Source organism: Scophthalmus maximus, chromosome 12 (assembly GCF_022379125.1).
Source record: "Scophthalmus maximus strain ysfricsl-2021 chromosome 12, ASM2237912v1, whole genome shotgun sequence".
NCBI lineage: Eukaryota > Metazoa > Chordata > Actinopteri > Pleuronectiformes > Scophthalmidae > Scophthalmus > Scophthalmus maximus.
Genome location: NC_061526.1, coordinates 16,014,891 through 16,033,286, shown reverse-complemented (window position 1 = coordinate 16,033,286; position 18,396 = coordinate 16,014,891). Strand labels below are relative to the sequence as shown.

Sequence of the window (18,396 nt, the reverse complement as noted above, 5' to 3'; positions counted from 1 at the left end):
CACTATTCTCTCTTCATATCCATTCGCAGCAGGCGGCTGTGTGTTCCAGTAAACTCACTGGCTTCTACCTTGCCTGCACCAAACGACAGACACACAAAGTTAGTGACCAGCTGGCGAACAACAGGGGCTTTTAGAGATTTTTTTTTTTTTTACTATCAAGGGCCATTTAAATTTTCATAACTTCCTTTGCGGGCCATACAAAATTACTGAACGGCTGTGGTTCGGCAGGGGGAGCTGGTCATCCGCTAACCAGAAGGTGGGTGCTTCGACCTCCGGCTACTTGATTTACCTACCATCACACTAACCTCTGGCTGGAACTGCTTCTCTTGTGCGACGTGTCTGACGTCAGATGATGATGTTCATGATGACGATGGTACTCACAGCTGCATGACGTTGACTCTTGTGCTCTCGAAAGAGTGACAAATCTATTATAAATATGTAAATATATCTTGAAGAAGCAACGTTGCAACTCTGTGCCACGTGATGATGACTGAATATTCACTGTATCAAATTGTCTCAAGCAAATTTCGAGTCTCTGCTAAAACAATGCGACAATGCGAGGATGAATTGATTACCCTTTAAAGCATTATACAACTGTCAGCATAACAGTCAGATGCGTGATTTTTTAAGCATCCACCCTCAGACTCCCTCTCATCTTCCGATATGAATAGATAATTACACTGCGTCATTTGTCTGTTTGCAGGTTTGTGATGTGTTTTTAGCTCATCCCACATCCCAAACAGTGTGTGAGTCAGTCCAGTCCAACACAGAAGCGAGCGGTCCCCTACCTTTTTTTCTCTCTCTCTCTCTCTCTCTCTCTCTCTCTCTCTTTTCCTATGGTGTAGATTCAGGTCCTCTTAAGTATTTTAACATCTCGAACACTGCCACAAAAGACAGAGAAAAATCCATTTGTCATGTCCCTCACAGTACAATTCATTATGGATGGTGCACTGAACCACCACAAAAGCAGCGATTGCTTCAAAGGGTCAGCATTTCAGTGTTTTCTGAGAAACCAATTTCAGAACATAATTAATCTTCAGGGAGAGATGTTTTGTGCTGTTTGGTTGAAGGTGGAACTCTGTCTTCATTGTTGTAGGAAGTAATTCAGAACGGATGATGTTTACAAAACCAAGGGGGAAAAGTGGCCTTTTCTTACCTTAAAAAAACATTTGAGGACAGACAACTTCAGCACGGTGCACTCGGCCAAGTATAAATAAGGGAACAAGTCATTACTGAAGCAACATGGAAATTTATGAATATAGAGGCTGAATATTAATGGTTTTGAAAGCATTTCATTCAACTGTCGGATTTCTCTATAAAATTGTAAGTGCCCGTGTAAAGTGCCTCAAGATAATGCATGTTGTGATTTGACAGTTGTATTGGATTGAACACATGCTCAAAATGTATCAAAAGAAAGGTCAAATATGCTGATATGATATATAATTACAGGGATGTATTAAAGTGTTTACATCCTTGTATTAAATTGAAACGGGGCTCAAGATGGACATCTTTATGGGGCGCTTCCTTTGCCAGGTATAGGCGCCAGTTTCCTGGCAGCCGTTGGAACTGTAACTCGACTGAGGGGAAGAAACATCTCTTAAAGTCAGAAGGGATAAATAAAGAGTTGGGTAACTGGAAATACACATCACAGATATTCAGACAGAAGATCCCCCCCCCCAAAAAAAAAAAAAGTATATACATATATATATATATATATCATTTTTGTTGTGTGCTATGTTTTGACTTTAAAAATATATATATATAAGATTGGCATTTTATGATTGTGTTCACCAGTGTCTATTGGTTCAGAATGACAATTTTGGTGCAGGTAAATTGACTGGTGTGATATATCCGTGTGGGCAGGCACTGGAAATTTCTCATTATCCCTTAATTTTAGCACTGCATAGCAGCAGTTGCCCAGCAATGGACTACAGTTATGGCAAACCTGGCAACGGGGGACGTTCCAGTTGCAATTTCCAACTGGGACCAATTTTCCAACGTCCCACTTCAAATGGAACACACCATATGTAAGAACATCGTAGCACTTTCCCTTGGGATCTGTAGTTTTTCCCTTTGTGCTCGTTTGACTAAAACAATATGGAAAGTATAGCCAAGGAATACGCTCCTTTTTATCGGAAAGACAAATAAAAATTGCATTCAGAGACTGCAATGAGCAATACTGGCCATTTCCACACGCAGCATACGTCCAAGACATGTTTTATCCCCTTTGGAAAAACGGAATAAATCTGCACTGCAGCTGCGCTGTCATTCCCTTACACGGAAAGTGAGAAGAATTAATAATTTACTTAAACTGATTGAGTCTTGAAGATACATCTTTATCGGCAGTGCACCTGCATTCTCACTGTGCACAGTCAGTCCTTTTCATTCACTTTAGTGTACGGATTTATGGATGGGGGCCTTCGTGTGCTGAGCAGCACATTACGATGCAGATCACATAAGTAGGGAAGATTAATGTCACTGTCCTGGCCCGGAAAGACAAACACTCTCTTTTCTGGATATTCTCTCATCCTTCCTCTGATCAATTACCAACACCGCTGAGATCCAGGGCAAGTGCTGCTGCTGCGGCTACTGTGTGCAGCTACCAAAAAGTGAATCTGGTTGATACATCTGATGTCTTAACACATTAAAACATCTCTCAAATGTGTGGCTTTCATGTTGTTATCAAGATTTAAAATACGCCTTTGTATGTGACTTATCAATCTGACATGACATTACAACCAGTCACCTGTTTCAATGTAGTGGCTGATCAAGGAATGAACAGATAAGAGCATATTCAACTGCTTCGTGATTCATGTCGTGAACAGGAGGCTCTTCGGGGAGCTTGTAATTGTGTCGTGGTCTGCTGAATGCAGCCACGGAGATCAGACAGGACTCACAGAAACTTTCGTGTGTGTGTGTATGTGTGCATGTGAGACAAATTGCCAAACAGACAGCAGGGGCATAAGAGAGAGAGTGTGTGTATGATGAGACAGCGAGACGGGTGAGCAGAGGAAATGTGCGCCTATTCATCTCCTCGGTCGGAGCAGGCAGGTACAGGGGTATGGCAGCCTTACAAGGTCAATATTTTACTTTGGCTTGTACGCTCTAATTAAATTACAGACAAACTGCCAGAGGAGAGCACACAGAGAGATGTAAACCCTAACAACCCCCTACCACCGCCACCGACAACACGAGCTCTGCAGGCCAAACAATTTGTAGCATATGTTGGCATGTTTAGCCCTCGGAATCAGCCGTTTTAAAAAGCTGGAGATATGAGCTCTTTTTAGTGTAAACAGGGGGGGCAGCGCTGACGGCACGTCAGCCGGATCATCGCTGGTAAGTGGAGCGATGCTGCAAATCACCTCATAGAATAATCGCAACTTGGGAGCCGAAGGATCAGTTTGCATTTTTTATTTGATCAGTTTAAAAAAGCCAAAGCAGTTAACAGCAGAGCAGAATCGTGCAATTAGTTCTGTGCCACAGGACAAAGGCCTGCTGAACTATAAAATGAAGAGAGAGAGGAGGGGGAGGGGGAATCAACATCCAGAAGAAACAGGTAGCTAAGCTGTCTGTGCTCTTCAACATTTTGGGAGGATATGTAAGATTCTTCTGTCCACTCCTTGTTGAAAATGACCCGAGTTCCTTAAAGCTCATGAGAAGGAGACAGCCAAATCGCTCCTCAGAGCTTATGATTCTTTGACAATATTTGAAGACTGACCTCCATGACCTCTTATGCGCTGCGGGAATCTACTTTTCATTATTATTCATGTTATTATTAAATTATTTTATCATTATTTATTTCGCATATTATTTATTTGATGTTATTTTTTTGACACTCTTGTTTAATGCATCCTTATGTGCCTTGAATGTTTTGTAAGGGTTAATATTAAGATCTTAATGCCAAATATTCTGTATATGAAAACAAAAAAAAAGAAAAAAAAAAGGTCGGTAGGTACGCTGCTCAGCGATTGGCCGAGCGCACCAGGAAGTGCAGCAGCTCCGCCAGCCGTCACCTGACTTTGACGCAGGCGCTCCAGCTTCCGCGCATGTAAACAGCAACGGCGGAAAAGAAATCTCACGACATGGATCCCGGACGTCGACTTCCAGGCGCCGCAGCGGTCGTCTGGCTGCTCTTCCTCTCCCTCATCCCCCCGGCGGAGGCGTACGACGCCGGCGACGCTCTAGCCCTGCTGCTGGGCGCCATCGTGGCCGTGGTGGGCGTCTGCGCCGGACTCGGCTGGTACGCACGGAGGCGAAATGGACGGCTGTGACGAGAGGGGCTCCACCGGTTCGTGCGCCCCGTCTGCCCCTGTTACCATCCACCCGCTTTCATAATAAGAAACGTGCCTTTTTGGAGTTAATGCGTCGAGCTCAACGGGAGGCACGTGGACTCATGATGGAGGAGGAGGAGGGGGGAGGGGGGGCAGACATCCAGGAAGTCCAAAAACCAGGAACTGTTGTTTGTCGCACTGCTGAGATTAAGGACCATCACTGTCGCCTTCTTTATGAAATAAAGACTGCCGCATTTACTGTGTATCCTCCGAAGGATGCTCGCATTGCATAGAGCCTAGAGCATATTTGTCCCACGCGTGAAGTGATCACCATAGTTCTGAAGCACAACATCACGCGCGCGCGCGCGGTGAAATGACATCAGTGGAGCTTGCTGTTGCATTCTGTGCTAATGAAACGCTTTGTGAAGAATAAACTGATTCGCCTGATGCTCTTCACAACAACTCCCATGGTCGTGAAATTTCAATCATTCGCCGTATCTTCTTGAGAACATGTGCAAAGTGTGTTTTTTTCATGGCCGGATGTGGGTAATATATTGCTGCAGTCACATCTTTTTTTTCCTCTGTAGTTTCATCCATAAGGTGTATTACAAGTTACAATTTAAAAAAAAGCAAAAAACATATACAGCAGTATCAAAATTTAAAGTACTTGTCCCGCAAGATGAAACCCTCCTGCTGTGACTGATGTTTTATGGAGTGTGACAACGTTGAATTATAAATAGTGTTGTCGTTGCTTTATAGTCCAGTGGCTCTGCAAAGCTGCCAGATAAATGTGGTGAAGTGGGAAGTATCATAAACATATAGTGTAAAGCTAGGTAGTGTTAAATGTAAATACTGTAAGTAGACCACAAATATGGTCTCCGAAAATGGAACTTCAGGCCCGTATCCAAGAGGGCGGTGAATCACGAGCAACTGGACCTGGTTGTCGATTTTTGAAGACATTTCACGTCTCATCCAAGAGACTTCTCCAGTTCCAACCCCCGCGGAGTGTCTGCCCGCGCTCCACGGAGGTTAAATGCCTGAAAGATCTTCCAAGAATCTAACCAAGTCCAGTTGCTCCTGATTCGACACCCTTGTGGTTATGACCTGGATGAAGGAGAATCTCCACAGACACCTTAAAGGGGCAGTAAGCGATTTTAGAGGAGGATTGTCTCTCTCGTCGATGTTGTTGTGAAATCATACTGAACTGGCCGGACGGCGAACCCACAGCCTGGGATATGTGAGACCGACGTGCTGACCACGAGGTTAAAACCCCTGAGTCGTAGCATCATTCACTAGCATGTCTCCTAAGGTGTCGGGGAGTGAGGTTTACAAACTGCACACGCTGTGTTGTGTGGTGCGGTCCCCGCCACTTTTTGTTTGTTTTTTCGATTTCCAGAGCCGGGGCTGAGCCGAAAAAAACCCCCGGATTTCCAACAGCTCGCCGCCCGTGAGTAAATATTCGCTGATTTTTACGAAACGTGTATTGCTTTAGAATCGCTTACTTGCTCACTTCCCCTTCAAGTCCAGTACTTGGGAACCTACATTGGAGCAAATACAATAGGCTTAGACTTTTTAATCTAACCAAAATGATCTTTCTCACTACTCTTTAATTTACTCCTCATATTAAACAATAAGTGTATAACTTAATTACTTTAACTGATGATTAAATATTTCAATATCTTACCTTGGGATGATGGTACATCAAAAACATTTATATGGTCTATGCTAAAAAGACTGATCATTAGCAAATATTGGAACGCTTAGTTTCTTCTGGTGTAAAATGAAGCCTTCTGTTTCCAACGTTAACCTATGGGACGCTCTTCTTAAAGAATTTTAGCACTTTGAGATTGCTTTTAGCAATGAAGAGTGCTCTATAAATGCAATTTAATATTATTTTTATTATCTTCATCAGTGGGTGGGTCATGTTTGGTGAGCTCTGATGGAAAAGGAGCTGACTGCAGCACCGCTGTCGTGTTATCAATAAAAAAGTAGAAATCCGCACGTTTCACAAAGCTTCCCCGCTTAGTGAAAGTTGTGTCCATCGCACGTCACAGCACAAATTCCCTTCATGTATGATGATAATTAATTCATGTATCATAAGCCCAGGTAGATGAGAAGCCACCCTTCTCTCCCGCCGCTGTACTTCATGTATGTGTGCAGCGTTTAACGTGTGCGTGTGTGGCTGATTGAAATCGTCGTTCACTTGTTACATTGCTCACGACATCACGGCTCTCCATACATGGCTGAGAAATCAAGTCCTATGAATTTATCATGCTGCCCGGGCAGAACGAACAACAGTGCACAAAGTGCTTGTCAATTATGCATATATACAGTACAGGGGAAGTCGTTTTAGCTTGGGGTGAACTGTGCTGCCTGACTTAACCCCTTTCCCTTTGTACATAATGGTTGACATCTCTGAGGAGTGAAACATGTACAGCAGGAGCATGGTGATATGGAGCTTTTAATAAATCTGATGAGGACACTACTGTTTGCAAAGGGGGAAGAAAAAAAAAAAACCCCACACACCCGCTGAGCTTCTGTGAGATTTTACTGTTAACGAAAAACAGAAAGAAATAGGTCTCATACAATCTAAATCAGACTGGAGGATTATGAAGCTTTACTTTATCTACACTGTGACTGACAGTAAAAAAGAAAATTAAAAAACTCCCAACGGCCAAACTGAACAGATGTTACCGTGAGAGAGACGGAGCTGCTGCTGCTGCAACAAGAGACGAGACGCGTCTTGGATCACAAATAGGGATGCAGGGCGCATGCGCACTGGGCTCCGTTTACTGTAGGATATTCACCGTGGGGGGGGGGGGGGGGGGGCAGGCATCAAACCAGGCTAATTTTTTTTTTAAACTGCAAAACCCCCGACCAGTGCAATGTGAATAACTTCTAGGAAGGGACACGAATAAAGGATTATCAACAGGTAGGATTTTAATTGATGTTGTGATCGGCTGCATCCCCTCCTCCCTCCCAACCTCTCTCTCTCCCTCTCTCCCTCACGCCTCTCGCTCTCTCTCTCGCTCTCTCGCTCGCTCGCTCCTTTTTTTTTTTTTTTCTTTTTTCCCCGGCCTTGTCTTGGTGTGGTGGCTGCGATTCTGGGCAACTCACATCGGGGACGTGGAAATGATTCGAGTCTAATGGACGCGCGGATCCGCGGCACTGTTATGCGCTGTCCAGCCGACCGGGGTTCAAGGACGATGGTCTCATCCTGTGATTTTTTTCTACCGAAATCCATCGGATCCAAACGCGCGTAAAAAAAAAACAAAAAAAACAAACACCCCCCCCCCCCCCCAAAAAAAAACGCCACTCGACTTGACAATCGGAGGGACGCATTACCAAAGACGCGTAAGTACACACGAACGACATCGGGCATCACCACGGGACGCATTGGCCGAGTGCATGTTCTCAACGATGACAACGGATAGTGAATAGAAGAGTGTGTGATATTTCTGCCAGCAGGGTTGTTATTGTCACTTCTGCCATCCATTTCGGGTCCACCCCGACTGACAGTCACACCCGCGCGTTTGGCCGCATCTTTGTCGAAATGCGGTGTGGTGGGCTCAGTACAGTGTATTCTCTTCAGTCTCTGCCGCCCGATTGTGGTATGAGAGATGGTTGGGGGGGAAAATGGAGGCTCGCTCAACGAGGAGGCTGCTTATTAACGCATATAAGAGCCGTAATCCCGTTAACCGTTCGTCGGACTGAAACGCGGATGCTCTATTACGCATGCAGCCGCCGTCGCTGTTCCACAACGCATGAAGCCAGGGCGAGTTTATTCGAGGCGTCCGCGGCTGGAGAGAGCCTTCCTCTGTCCTGCAGGGTGTAGGGTGTGAACAAGAAGATTATTTCCCCTTCTTTCTGGGGGGGGGGCTGCATTTCTCTTAATGCGCTGGAAAAAAAACCTTGTCCAAAAATGTGTAACCCCAGTCCTTGCTTTTGGCTTTTTGTCGGAGGGGGGGTGGTGGTGGTGGTGGGGTCGTTGGAACATGTAGAATGCGTCTTTTTTTTAACCTAATGAAGGCTTCTTCTTCTTGTTTCTCCCCCCCCACTTACCACCATGGTGGTTTTATCCAAGAAGCCACGAAAAAGACATGAAAGAAAATGCAACGATTGTTCGGTCTAATCGAGCTCCATCACTGTCTGTCTGTCTGTCTGTCTGTGTGTGTGTGTGTGTCTGCCACCACGTATCCAGGCTGAGGAGCAGCTCTGCACTGTGCCACTCTAAATATTAAAATGTAAAGGAGATAAATAATTATATAGATAAATGACAGGCGGAGGGAAGCTCCTTACTCGTTATATTCGAGCTTGTGTAAGTGCAGTTGAAAACAATGCAGCTGTTGTGTAAGACTGAATGCTGATGGGTGGATAATATTTTTCAGGGATTTTTATTTATTTATTTTTATATATTTTTTTTAGGTGTGATGAGACAAAGGAACAAAGGATGCCTTAGGGGAGAGGTTGCCTATAAGCCTGGAAACCTCTTCAAAGCACACCACCGAATGGATGTAACGCCTCCCCCCGCCACCTCCAGATCATGATACTTGGCTAAAGCTATTCCGCTATCTTTATGATCCCTCCTCCATCTATGGCGAACTATAGCCATGCAGGGGACCACACCGTCTTGCAGAATGTCTCTCCTCTCGCCACGTTCCTCAAATTGACCTCTCTGGGTTTCATCATTGGCGTCGGTGTGGTTGGAAACCTCCTGATCTCCATCCTGCTGGTCAAAGACAAGAGCCTGCACCGAGCGCCCTACTATTTCCTGCTGGACCTGTGCGCCTCTGACATCCTGCGCTCCGCCATCTGCTTCCCCTTTGTCTTCACCTCGGTCAAGAATGGGTCCACCTGGACGTACGGCACGCTGACTTGCAAAGTGATCGCCTTCCTCGGTGTGCTCTCCTGTTTCCACACGGCGTTCATGCTGTTCTGTGTCAGCGTCACTCGTTACCTGGCCATCGCTCACCACCGCTTTTACACCAAGAGGCTGACCTTCTGGACCTGTCTGGCTGTCATCTGCATGGTGTGGACGTTGTCAGTGGCCATGGCGTTCCCGCCGGTGCTGGACGTGGGGACGTACTCCTTTATCCGGGAGGAGGACCAGTGCACATTCCAGCACCGCTCCTTCAGGGCAAATGATTCGCTGGGCTTCATGCTCCTGCTGGCGCTCATCCTCCTCGCCACACAGCTGGTTTACCTCAAGCTCATCTTTTTTGTCCACGACCGTCGAAAGATGAAGCCCGTCCAGTTCGTGCCTGCCGTCAGCCAGAACTGGACCTTCCACGGGCCGGGCGCCAGTGGGCAGGCGGCGGCCAATTGGCTGGCCGGATTTGGCCGCGGCCCCACCCCGCCTACTTTGCTGGGCATCCGGCAGAACAGCAACGCAGCAGGCCGCAGGCGTCTACTGGTATTGGATGAATTCAAAACAGAGAAGAGGATTAGCAGGATGTTCTACATCATGACGTTTTTCTTCCTGGCTCTGTGGGGGCCGTATCTGGTCGCCTGCTACTGGCGGGTGTTTGCAAGGGGCCCCGTGGTCCCTGGGGGCTACCTGACGGCAGCCGTGTGGATGAGCTTTGCCCAGGCTGGGGTCAATCCTTTCATCTGCATCTTCTCCAACAGGGAGCTCCGGCGCTGCTTCAGCACCACACTCCTCTACTGCAGAAAATCCAGGTTACCAAGGGAACCCTACTGCGTTATATGAAGGTTTTGCTGTGGGTTTTTTTTTCTCATCTTTGTCTCTATTTCCCTGATTGATCTTGATGTGGGCTCGTTCCCGCTGTACAGCGCACTCTCTTTCTATCTCTCTTCTCTTCATCCTCCAGTTTTCCTCCTGTTCCTCCTTCTCCGAACCCCTGTTTCAGAGGTGGAAGGTCGACTACCAATCACGAGGCTCTGTTGGGATGATTGAATATGAAATGTATCAAACATGGAGGCTGAGGGGAATGGGAATGCGCAGGAGGTCTGGATCCCCTCCTGTGTTTATGTTCTAGTAAACAGACATTGTGGAAGGCCATGCCAACGCAGAGAAGCAAAAAGCTGAAAAAGGAAAGAAAAAAGAGAAAGATTTGACAGAACAATAAAAAACAAGAACTCTTTCTTTGGATAATTTGAAGATGCATTATTCTGTGAGGTGTGAAATACGTAAATATGAAAAGAAAAAGAAAAAAAAGTTGCACTAAAAAGAAGATGTAAAGATGCTTTTTTTTGGTCAACAGTTGCATTGCAAGGACAACTTTTTCTTTTTTTTTCTCCTCCCAAACGAAACAATGAATGCTTTAATTTGCAACAGACTACACAATCGCTGTAAGTAGCAGCAAAACTTGGTGACTGTTGGAATACACCACCACGAGAGGATAAAATGGTTTTAATGTAAGTGATGATCTTGATTTCATTTACGGGGCGGGGGCTTAATGGTGGGGATTTACATTGTGTGGTTTTTGAAGTTGCAACTTAAAAACTAGAAATGATTTCTTGTAGTTTTATGATCCATATGTCCCTAGTGTCCGGCATTGTTATTTTTCTTAACACCTTTTACAAAAAAAAAGAGGAAAAAAAAAAAGATGAAATGATGTTTGGATTAAAATAAAAGTTGCTTTTAATGACGACAACCTTGTGCTTAAAAAAGACATTGAAGAAGTAGTTAAATGTTTCATCATATCCATGTACCTAAACACTATCATATTGTTACAGTATTGCTGATGCCACTCCGGGTGTTCTTGCCTTAATGGTTATGATATTGTCATGTTTCTTGATTGTTGGGTTATTTTTTATTTCATTCATTCCTAAAGAGAGGGGGGGGGGGGGGGGGATTTTGAAGCGAAGGGACTTTTCTTTTTCACATCAACGTGAAGTGCATGTCCATTTTTTTAAAAGCTGGTCCACTCCCATGAGCATCACAGGCCATACACTGAGCAGCCCATTTTTATTCTGCAGTGGTTTGCTACACCCCACAGAGTGCTCAGAGCACAGGGAGTGTGTGTGTGTGTGTGTGTGTGTGTGTGTGTGTGTGTACTTCAGAGCGTGTGTGCTGCGTGGATCAGACAACAGTCACTTCAAGACCAGAGCCTTAGTATGAAATCTTGCACAATTTGTAAAAAATGTAAAATGAAAAACAAAAAGGAAAAAAAAAAAGGCACACCGTCGTGTTTCTACTTTCCCTACATTTGCTCTCAACTGATTGTTTTCAATGACTTACTTTTTTCTCTTGTGGCCATTTTAATATTTATTATTATGTATTATTTTTTGTATATTATAGATAGATTGTGTGTAAGTATGTGAGTCTTTTAATTTTTTGAAGTCCCGAATGTGAGTACAGTTTCAGTTAGGATTGCATTTGCTGAAAGTTACCCGTGTAATCTGTTGCTTTTTTGAAAATAAAAAGTTTCCATTTTGCAAAATTTGTTCTTAATCCCTCTCATTGGGTGGAAATCTCTATGGCCAACAGCTGGACTGATCTGCAAAAGAAAACCAAGTGTTTTGAAATGGTGCTTGATCAGGTGATGAACAAGAGTGTGACAAAACACTCCAAACAATCCACACTCGGGTGAAACTATTACGTTATGATGGCTAAACATTGTAAGGCCATTGCTGAAATGTTATAAGGTCCACATGTTGCATATAAATGACTAATGGTGGTTGGTATTTCTACAAGGGTTTTGTATGTAATTTCTGTTCATGCCAAGAGAAAATTATTACATTTCCATATATGTCTCTTTTGAAACATTCTTCTCTGTCTTTTGAGTACTTGGGACACATATATGCTAAACCATGTCATTGAATGTGATGTGAGTTTTGACATTTAATGGGACTCATATATCCCTGGGCACATTCACAGTTACAGGGGGGTTTTTTTCTCTTCCCATTCTGTGTTAAAGGGGAATGCCACTGAATTTCAGATATAATATATGCGACTCCTGTATGGAATAATAGCGAACCACTCTGGATTAATGAAGCCCCCTCGTGCTCAGCCCCGTAGCCACGAATGACATAGCGGTTTGTCCTATTCTCTCCTTCTTAAGGTCACAGTGATGTGTGGGTGCACTGAAAATGAACAGGGAAATTAGGAATGTGAAATATACAGAAATGTGGAAAAGTGCATTCCCATTTTGCAAGAACTTTGACACCCCCCCCCCCCCAAAAAAAACATTCAGTAATAGATGAATATAAACATTTAGAATATTGAAATTAAATCTGACCAAATTTGAAGGAAAAGGTTTTAAAAGTTCCTCATACCTTCCATCCAATGACTCAGTTTATTTAAAGATAAATCAAAAAACATTTTCCCCCCTAAAATAACTCGTAAAAATGTCAAGCAATGACGTTTGTTGCTCAACAAGACCTGGACATTTCTATTCTGAGTTTGAGTGGTATTTCTCTGTAAACGACTGTTATTGCGGTATGTTGATGGGGTTGAAAATGAATAGTGCAAGGTTCATAAATGCCTTTTTTATTTTTATGATTCAGAATTCGTCCACTTTTTTGCTTTTGAGCAAATAATGTGTCGCTCCGTCCCAGCTCCTCCCTAAAAAAATAATTCCATTAAGTAATGGCGCCTGTGCCTGAAAACACAGAATATGATGCTGCAATGGCTTGTAAACACTCGAGGTAATTACACGCTGGGCTGCAGGTACTGCTGATGATAAATGTCTATTAGGAATCAATTTTCATTACGAGGCTGGCAAATGGCTAAATATGAGAAAAATGCTCTGGTGTCGTTATACACTGTGCACTTTTCTTGCTTTCTGTCCATTTTGTTGTTATGACTTTTTTTTTATTTTTATTTTCTTGAATCCTGTATAATGCTTTTTTTTTTTTTTAGATTGAGAAGAAGACAAAATGAGGCTATTGCAGATGATGAAATTTAAAAACTGGGGCTGAAACTGTGCTACTGGAGACCGGGGCAGGAATTAACATCTCACTTATGTATATTTTAGCTTCACTCAGCACATGCAAATCACAAACCGTGTCACATTTGAGCACTGGCCCATTTCCTCACATATTCATTCCTGCGTGCCCCAGTACTTCTGTCTCTCGCCACGTCTGAGAGGAGATGACATGCAGAGGTGGTCGGCTTCAAAGCGGTTCATCCTGGCAGACGAGCTCTCACGCTGAACTCTTTCTTTTTTCCTTTTTCCTTCCCCACCGCCGAGGCACCATCCCTCCCGAGGAACGTCGAGAAACATATTGTTCATAATCAAAGCAATTACGAATGCTGTAGTGTACTGAACAATCTGACTAAGATTGGATCTTAGGTACTTGCGTTCAGATCAAGGAATAAAGAGCAAACGGGTCATTTTCCGAGAAGCTCCGCCAGAGAAACTTTTCATTCAGCTATTTAGAAGACATCTATTGGATTTTTGGCTGCCAATGAATAACACAAGCATCAATAATTCGGCGTCAGTCCCCGTATCTCAGCGGATTTGCGCCTACAATTTCAGTTTTTTTTAATGAACTGCCAATGGGCTCGGGAAAAAAAGCATCTCACCCTAGCCCTCATTTACTGTCTATAATTTGAGTAAATACCATCTGCTGACGGAGAAACATTGGCAAAACAAAACAAAAAAGTATGGCTCCTATAATGTGAGCTTTGCTGCACTCTTTAGCATTTTCTATTTGTATAATGCACGCCAAACCTTAATTAAAGTGCAGTAAGAGTCTGTGCCGAGAAGCACTCAAATATGGAAAGCGGCCTTGAACGGAATGGAGTGGCCGACTCAATCTTCTGACAAGCTATACTCAGGAAGAGGAAAGAATTGCTTTCTGTCTTGGCATCTCCCCGCTCTGCATATTTGTTTGATTGTGCGTCCACTTGAGAATGGAGCCGGAAATATAATGTGCTCTGCGCGGGTTCTCCCGGGCATTCATTTTGTTGTATGTGTTTCATGGAGTGTTTTTTTTTTCTCGCAATTTCTGTGTGTGTGTGTGTGTGTGTGTGTGTGTGTGTGTGTGTGTGTGTGTGTGTGTGTGTGTGTGTGTGTGTGTGGTTCAGTGACAGCATGACAGTGTGTGGAGGTGGTGACCGCAGGTTTTCATGCGTTGGACTGTGGTGCCAAGCAGGCCTCTGTTCAGCAGGAGAGTACATGGCTAACAGTCATCACAGCGCAGAGCTGCAGCAGTTTCCTCTAATGGCTCTGCAGCCTTATGGCTAATGTGCCACAGCAAATTGGTAATGGTCAAATGGATGATAATCACTGTGTGTCCACACGTGTAGGTGTTGCCAAAAGTCTTTTTCATTTTGCTGATGTTCGATGTCTATTACACTATATTATATCTGTTACACTACACCTCGGGAGCTCCGAGCTCCGGGCGCAGAAGTCGGGTCTGGTGAAGCTCCTCCTACCCTCCGAGTCGAAATTCGGTCTCGGAGGTCTGTAATACCGACTTCAGAGCCCCGAGCTCTGAGGTATAATGGAACGCGGCGTTTTCGTTTCTGTTCTGCTCTCTGTCCATTCACGGCCCATTGTTTCTGTTGTGAATAAATGCCTGTCAGACAGGACATCTGGGACAGTGTCAGCAAATGGTTTTTACAAACAAAGCGGCTCCCCGAACGGGATCTTTAATTTGGACAAACGGCATGTGTACTGAATGAAATGAATGTGAAACAACGTACACTTAAGCTCCTTTCCAGCTCGTGTAAATCAAATATGTGTTTTAAAAAAAGAAAAGCAGTAGCCTTTTGTTGTCTGACAAGTTCCTGAGATGATGAATGATAAGATGACAATAAGTGACGATGCAGTGGGAGAGAAGGTTCCAAATAAAACACACCATAATGATGATTTCTGTTCCTTGGGGAGGTGGGGGCGAGCAAAAGGGGAGGGGTTGGTGTGGCATTTATTGTCAGACAAGCTATTATACCAATGAACCATTGCAAGTGGATGTCTTTACTGTAAGTCCCCCCCCCCCCCCACTCCTGCAGCCCGTCCTGTGAATGCCTTATATAAAGAATATCCCTGCTTTAAATATTAACTGATTTAATTGCGGATGGAGCTTCAAAGGTTCCGTCCTACATATTTAAACAGTCTCTCCTGTAATGTGAGATTAGGTGGATGGATAACTTCTCTAGAAATTTGCTCGGAGCAATTTTTTGTGTTTTTTTTTTTTTTTCGAAGGAGTTCTATCTTAGTCTCAGTTCTATCTTTGGCGCCAAAGTGGCGTGCGCTTGAAGGTGTATCTGGGCTATGCTGAGTTTTTTTCTTCACATATTTCTGTACATTACACGCAACGGCTCATGCGTCCATTAAAGCGATGCCACGTTTTGCAGAACTGCTAGATGGAGAGCACCATGCCGTAGAATTCCCAGCAGGGAGGTTGCTCATCAGTTCACATTGTTTGTCTGCGTCGCTGTTGACATAACACGGAAAAAAATAACACGTTTTTTTGCTTGACAGGAATAGCTTGACACTGTGTGATTAACACTGCTTTACCAGTGTTAGAAAATGCTGCACGTGTTTGTGGCTAATCCTGCAAGGGGTTGTTATTATGTTTGCAGGGAGAAGAAGAGGAGAAAAAGAACCCATAATGCTTCATGCTTCGTTATCTGCGGGCGCATTATGCATATTGTGTTGTGACTGGGCTGCAGATGTCTTCGCATAATGGATGGTTTTTTAAGCAAAAGGAAACGGCTGCTCCAGTCTGCTCGGACAACAGGTCAGGATGTAAAGCTCACACAGGCTCCGTTTCCTCACTGTTAAATCCCCTTGGCTGCAGCGGGAGTCGAGAGTAAACATGTCCCCTTCCGCCGCTAAGGCTCGGGATGAGTGACGGAGCCCCGGATAGATTGCGACCGGTGGGTTAGCACTTAATCACATGTATGCCAAAGTTGGAGTATATGCGAAGAGAGGGTTGCTGGTTGAGAAAGTAATCCTCTGACAAGGATTACCCCTGTTTTTTCAATGCTAGATTAAAAAGGGTCCCAGGATACCCTGCCCCCCCCCCCCCCCCCCCCCCCCCCCCCAGCCCCGATCGGGAATCAATGCTGTTGACGACAAGTTATCGGCCGCCGTTGCCCCTGTCATTGTTTGTTATCGCTGTCTGCTTGATAATGAATGTGATTTTGGCTGGCTTTTGTGCCGGGGAATCCTGCAGTGCTCCAGATGTGAGGAGGAGGCCCAGTCACAAGCCAATTGGTCTCACACTGTGTGTCTCACTCACGCACACACACGCGCGCACACACGCTCGTACAGTCAGCAGAAAGGGGAAAAAAAAACCATTTGAGTCACTTAAAAAAATGAAATAACTTTGCTCGCTCCTCCACCAACCGAGAGGCAAGTCCTTTCATCCCACTCTCATTGTTGCCCAAATCAGATTGGAGCTTCGAGCATGGAGCGGAACCAAACTAGCAGGCTTTTCCCAACAAACTGAAATATTCAGAGGCTGCTGTCTGGCTTATGGGGGGTTTTCGGTGCATTATGATTCACAAGGAGGAGGAGGAGGAGACTCCCATGCTCTCACAGGGTTTCCATTTGCGGAGGGGCAAGCTGTCACGATTGAGGACAGACAAACGTGTACATTACGCGGCCTGTTCACATCATCGAGCCAACTGCTTACATCCGCCTCCCAGTGGGGGCACTTCTGCCCCCCAGAGGAGAGGGGAAAATAATGAATGTTAAAGAGATTGAAGCTGAACATATCCTTCACTTTTATATATGCGTTCATACATTTCTCTTTTTAGAGCTTGGATCATTTACTCCTTTCAGCCTTAAATAATGCTCCTCTGAGGATGGCATCATCAGTTATCTATTTATCTTGTTGGGGGGATTTTTTGCATCATTGCAAGTGGGGACGGTGTTTAGTGGTGTTTATGCAGCCGATTTGTTCCCACTAATTCTACGTGTTTTGTAATGAATCCAAGGGCTTTTGGAAAGGGGGGGGGGGTTTAATCCATTAGTTTTCTTGTGTTCCAGCCTGTTCAGCACATTCTCTCTCTCCCTCTCTCCCAGTCCCTCCATCTCCCTCCCTCCTTTATTTTTGGAAACATCTCATTCTCGTGAGTCAGGCCCGTCACACTCACAAAGCCTCAGTCGAGTGAGCCCTCGCTGCCTCTTCCTCCTCCTCCTCCTCTTCCGTCCTCCTACTCCCCCTACTATCTGCCCGTGTCTGTGCTGTGTGCGATATTAGGACGGAGGAGAAACGAGTAGGAGAGGGGGGGAAAAAAACACTCTCCATCTCTCCCTCAGACAGAGATGGAGAGGGAAGAATTAATGCCATGTGAATTTTTAATTCGCCGTCGTTATGGAGTTGACAGGTAATGGATGGGTGTGTTTGTGACCACTGGTGTAATAACTGGCTGGGGGAGGGGACCCTGAGACGGTGACAGGCAGCAATTTCTAACCCCGAGACTGCAAATTTAAAACTCGCCATATCTGTGCTCCACAAAAAATCAATGTGATGATGCAACCACAATTTTGGCATCCATCTTAATTTGTCGAGCAGCGTTGATTAATGATACCTGACTTGGCCGCCACTTTTCTTGTCCGTTTGTTGTTTTATCTGAATTTCGTATATATTTATAACATGTGTTGGTACAAAAGTCTGAGACCACTTTCCCAACCAAGTGAATGACAACTGGGGAAAGTGCATACACATAATATACGTATATATATATATATATATATATATGCACACGCACCATTTTAACAGCAGTGGCACCAAAGGGAACAAGGCAATTACAGCGTTTCCGATGCAGTGTCACATTTTTTGACGAGTTTTCCTGCCGATAAGACCGATCACTTCGAGGAAAGTCGGCTCAATCAAGTGACGCTGCATCAGAAACAGCTAAATTATAGAACAAACACTTACATCATCCTACCGGCTGAGGCTGGACTCTGAATCCAGGATTAAATGGCTCATGGAGATGGACTTTCTTCTTCTTCTTCTTGTTTTTCATCTGCAGAAGAGCACATCAGACAGCTTGTCTGTTATCTCCGCAATGCTTAATCTGTTTTCTGTTGATTACAGACACAACGTGCTGTGACAAATCCCCCCCAAAAAATTCTTCTGTACTGCACGAAAAATAATCATACGGATGGACTTTTGTTGCGTTGGATAAGGATTTACTCTAGGCGATAGCCGAACGTCAAACCATTATTTGAATAGTTTGGTTATTTCCTTGTTACAT

General features: G+C 44.5%; 2 protein-coding genes across 4 annotated transcripts; both read left to right on the top strand.

The window, feature by feature from the left end:
- Positions 1-3,992: 3,992 nt before the first annotated feature.
- On the top strand, positions 3,993-4,733 carry LOC118290201 (small integral membrane protein 30). The gene has a single exon (XM_035617691.2). The coding sequence runs from the start codon at positions 4,083-4,085 to the stop codon at positions 4,269-4,271; it is 189 nt and encodes a 62-aa protein (XP_035473584.1). The 5' UTR covers positions 3,993-4,082; the 3' UTR covers positions 4,272-4,733.
- A 150-nt stretch (positions 4,734-4,883) lies between these two features.
- gpr85 (G protein-coupled receptor 85) lies at positions 4,884-11,677 on the top strand. Of its 3 annotated transcripts, none has more exons than XM_035617668.2 (2): positions 4,884-5,718; positions 8,697-11,677. In XM_035617668.2, exon 2 carries the CDS (start codon positions 8,848-8,850, stop codon positions 9,979-9,981), a length of 1,134 nt encoding a protein of 377 aa, XP_035473561.1. In that variant the 5' UTR covers positions 4,884-5,718; positions 8,697-8,847; the 3' UTR covers positions 9,982-11,677. The 3 variants fall into 3 exon arrangements, with proteins under 3 accessions (XP_035473561.1, XP_035473546.1, XP_035473553.1); XM_035617653.2 differs by lacking the exon at positions 4,884-5,718 and adding an exon at positions 7,125-7,203; XM_035617660.2 differs by lacking the exon at positions 4,884-5,718 and adding an exon at positions 7,282-7,625.
- Positions 11,678-18,396: the final 6,719 nt, after the last annotated feature.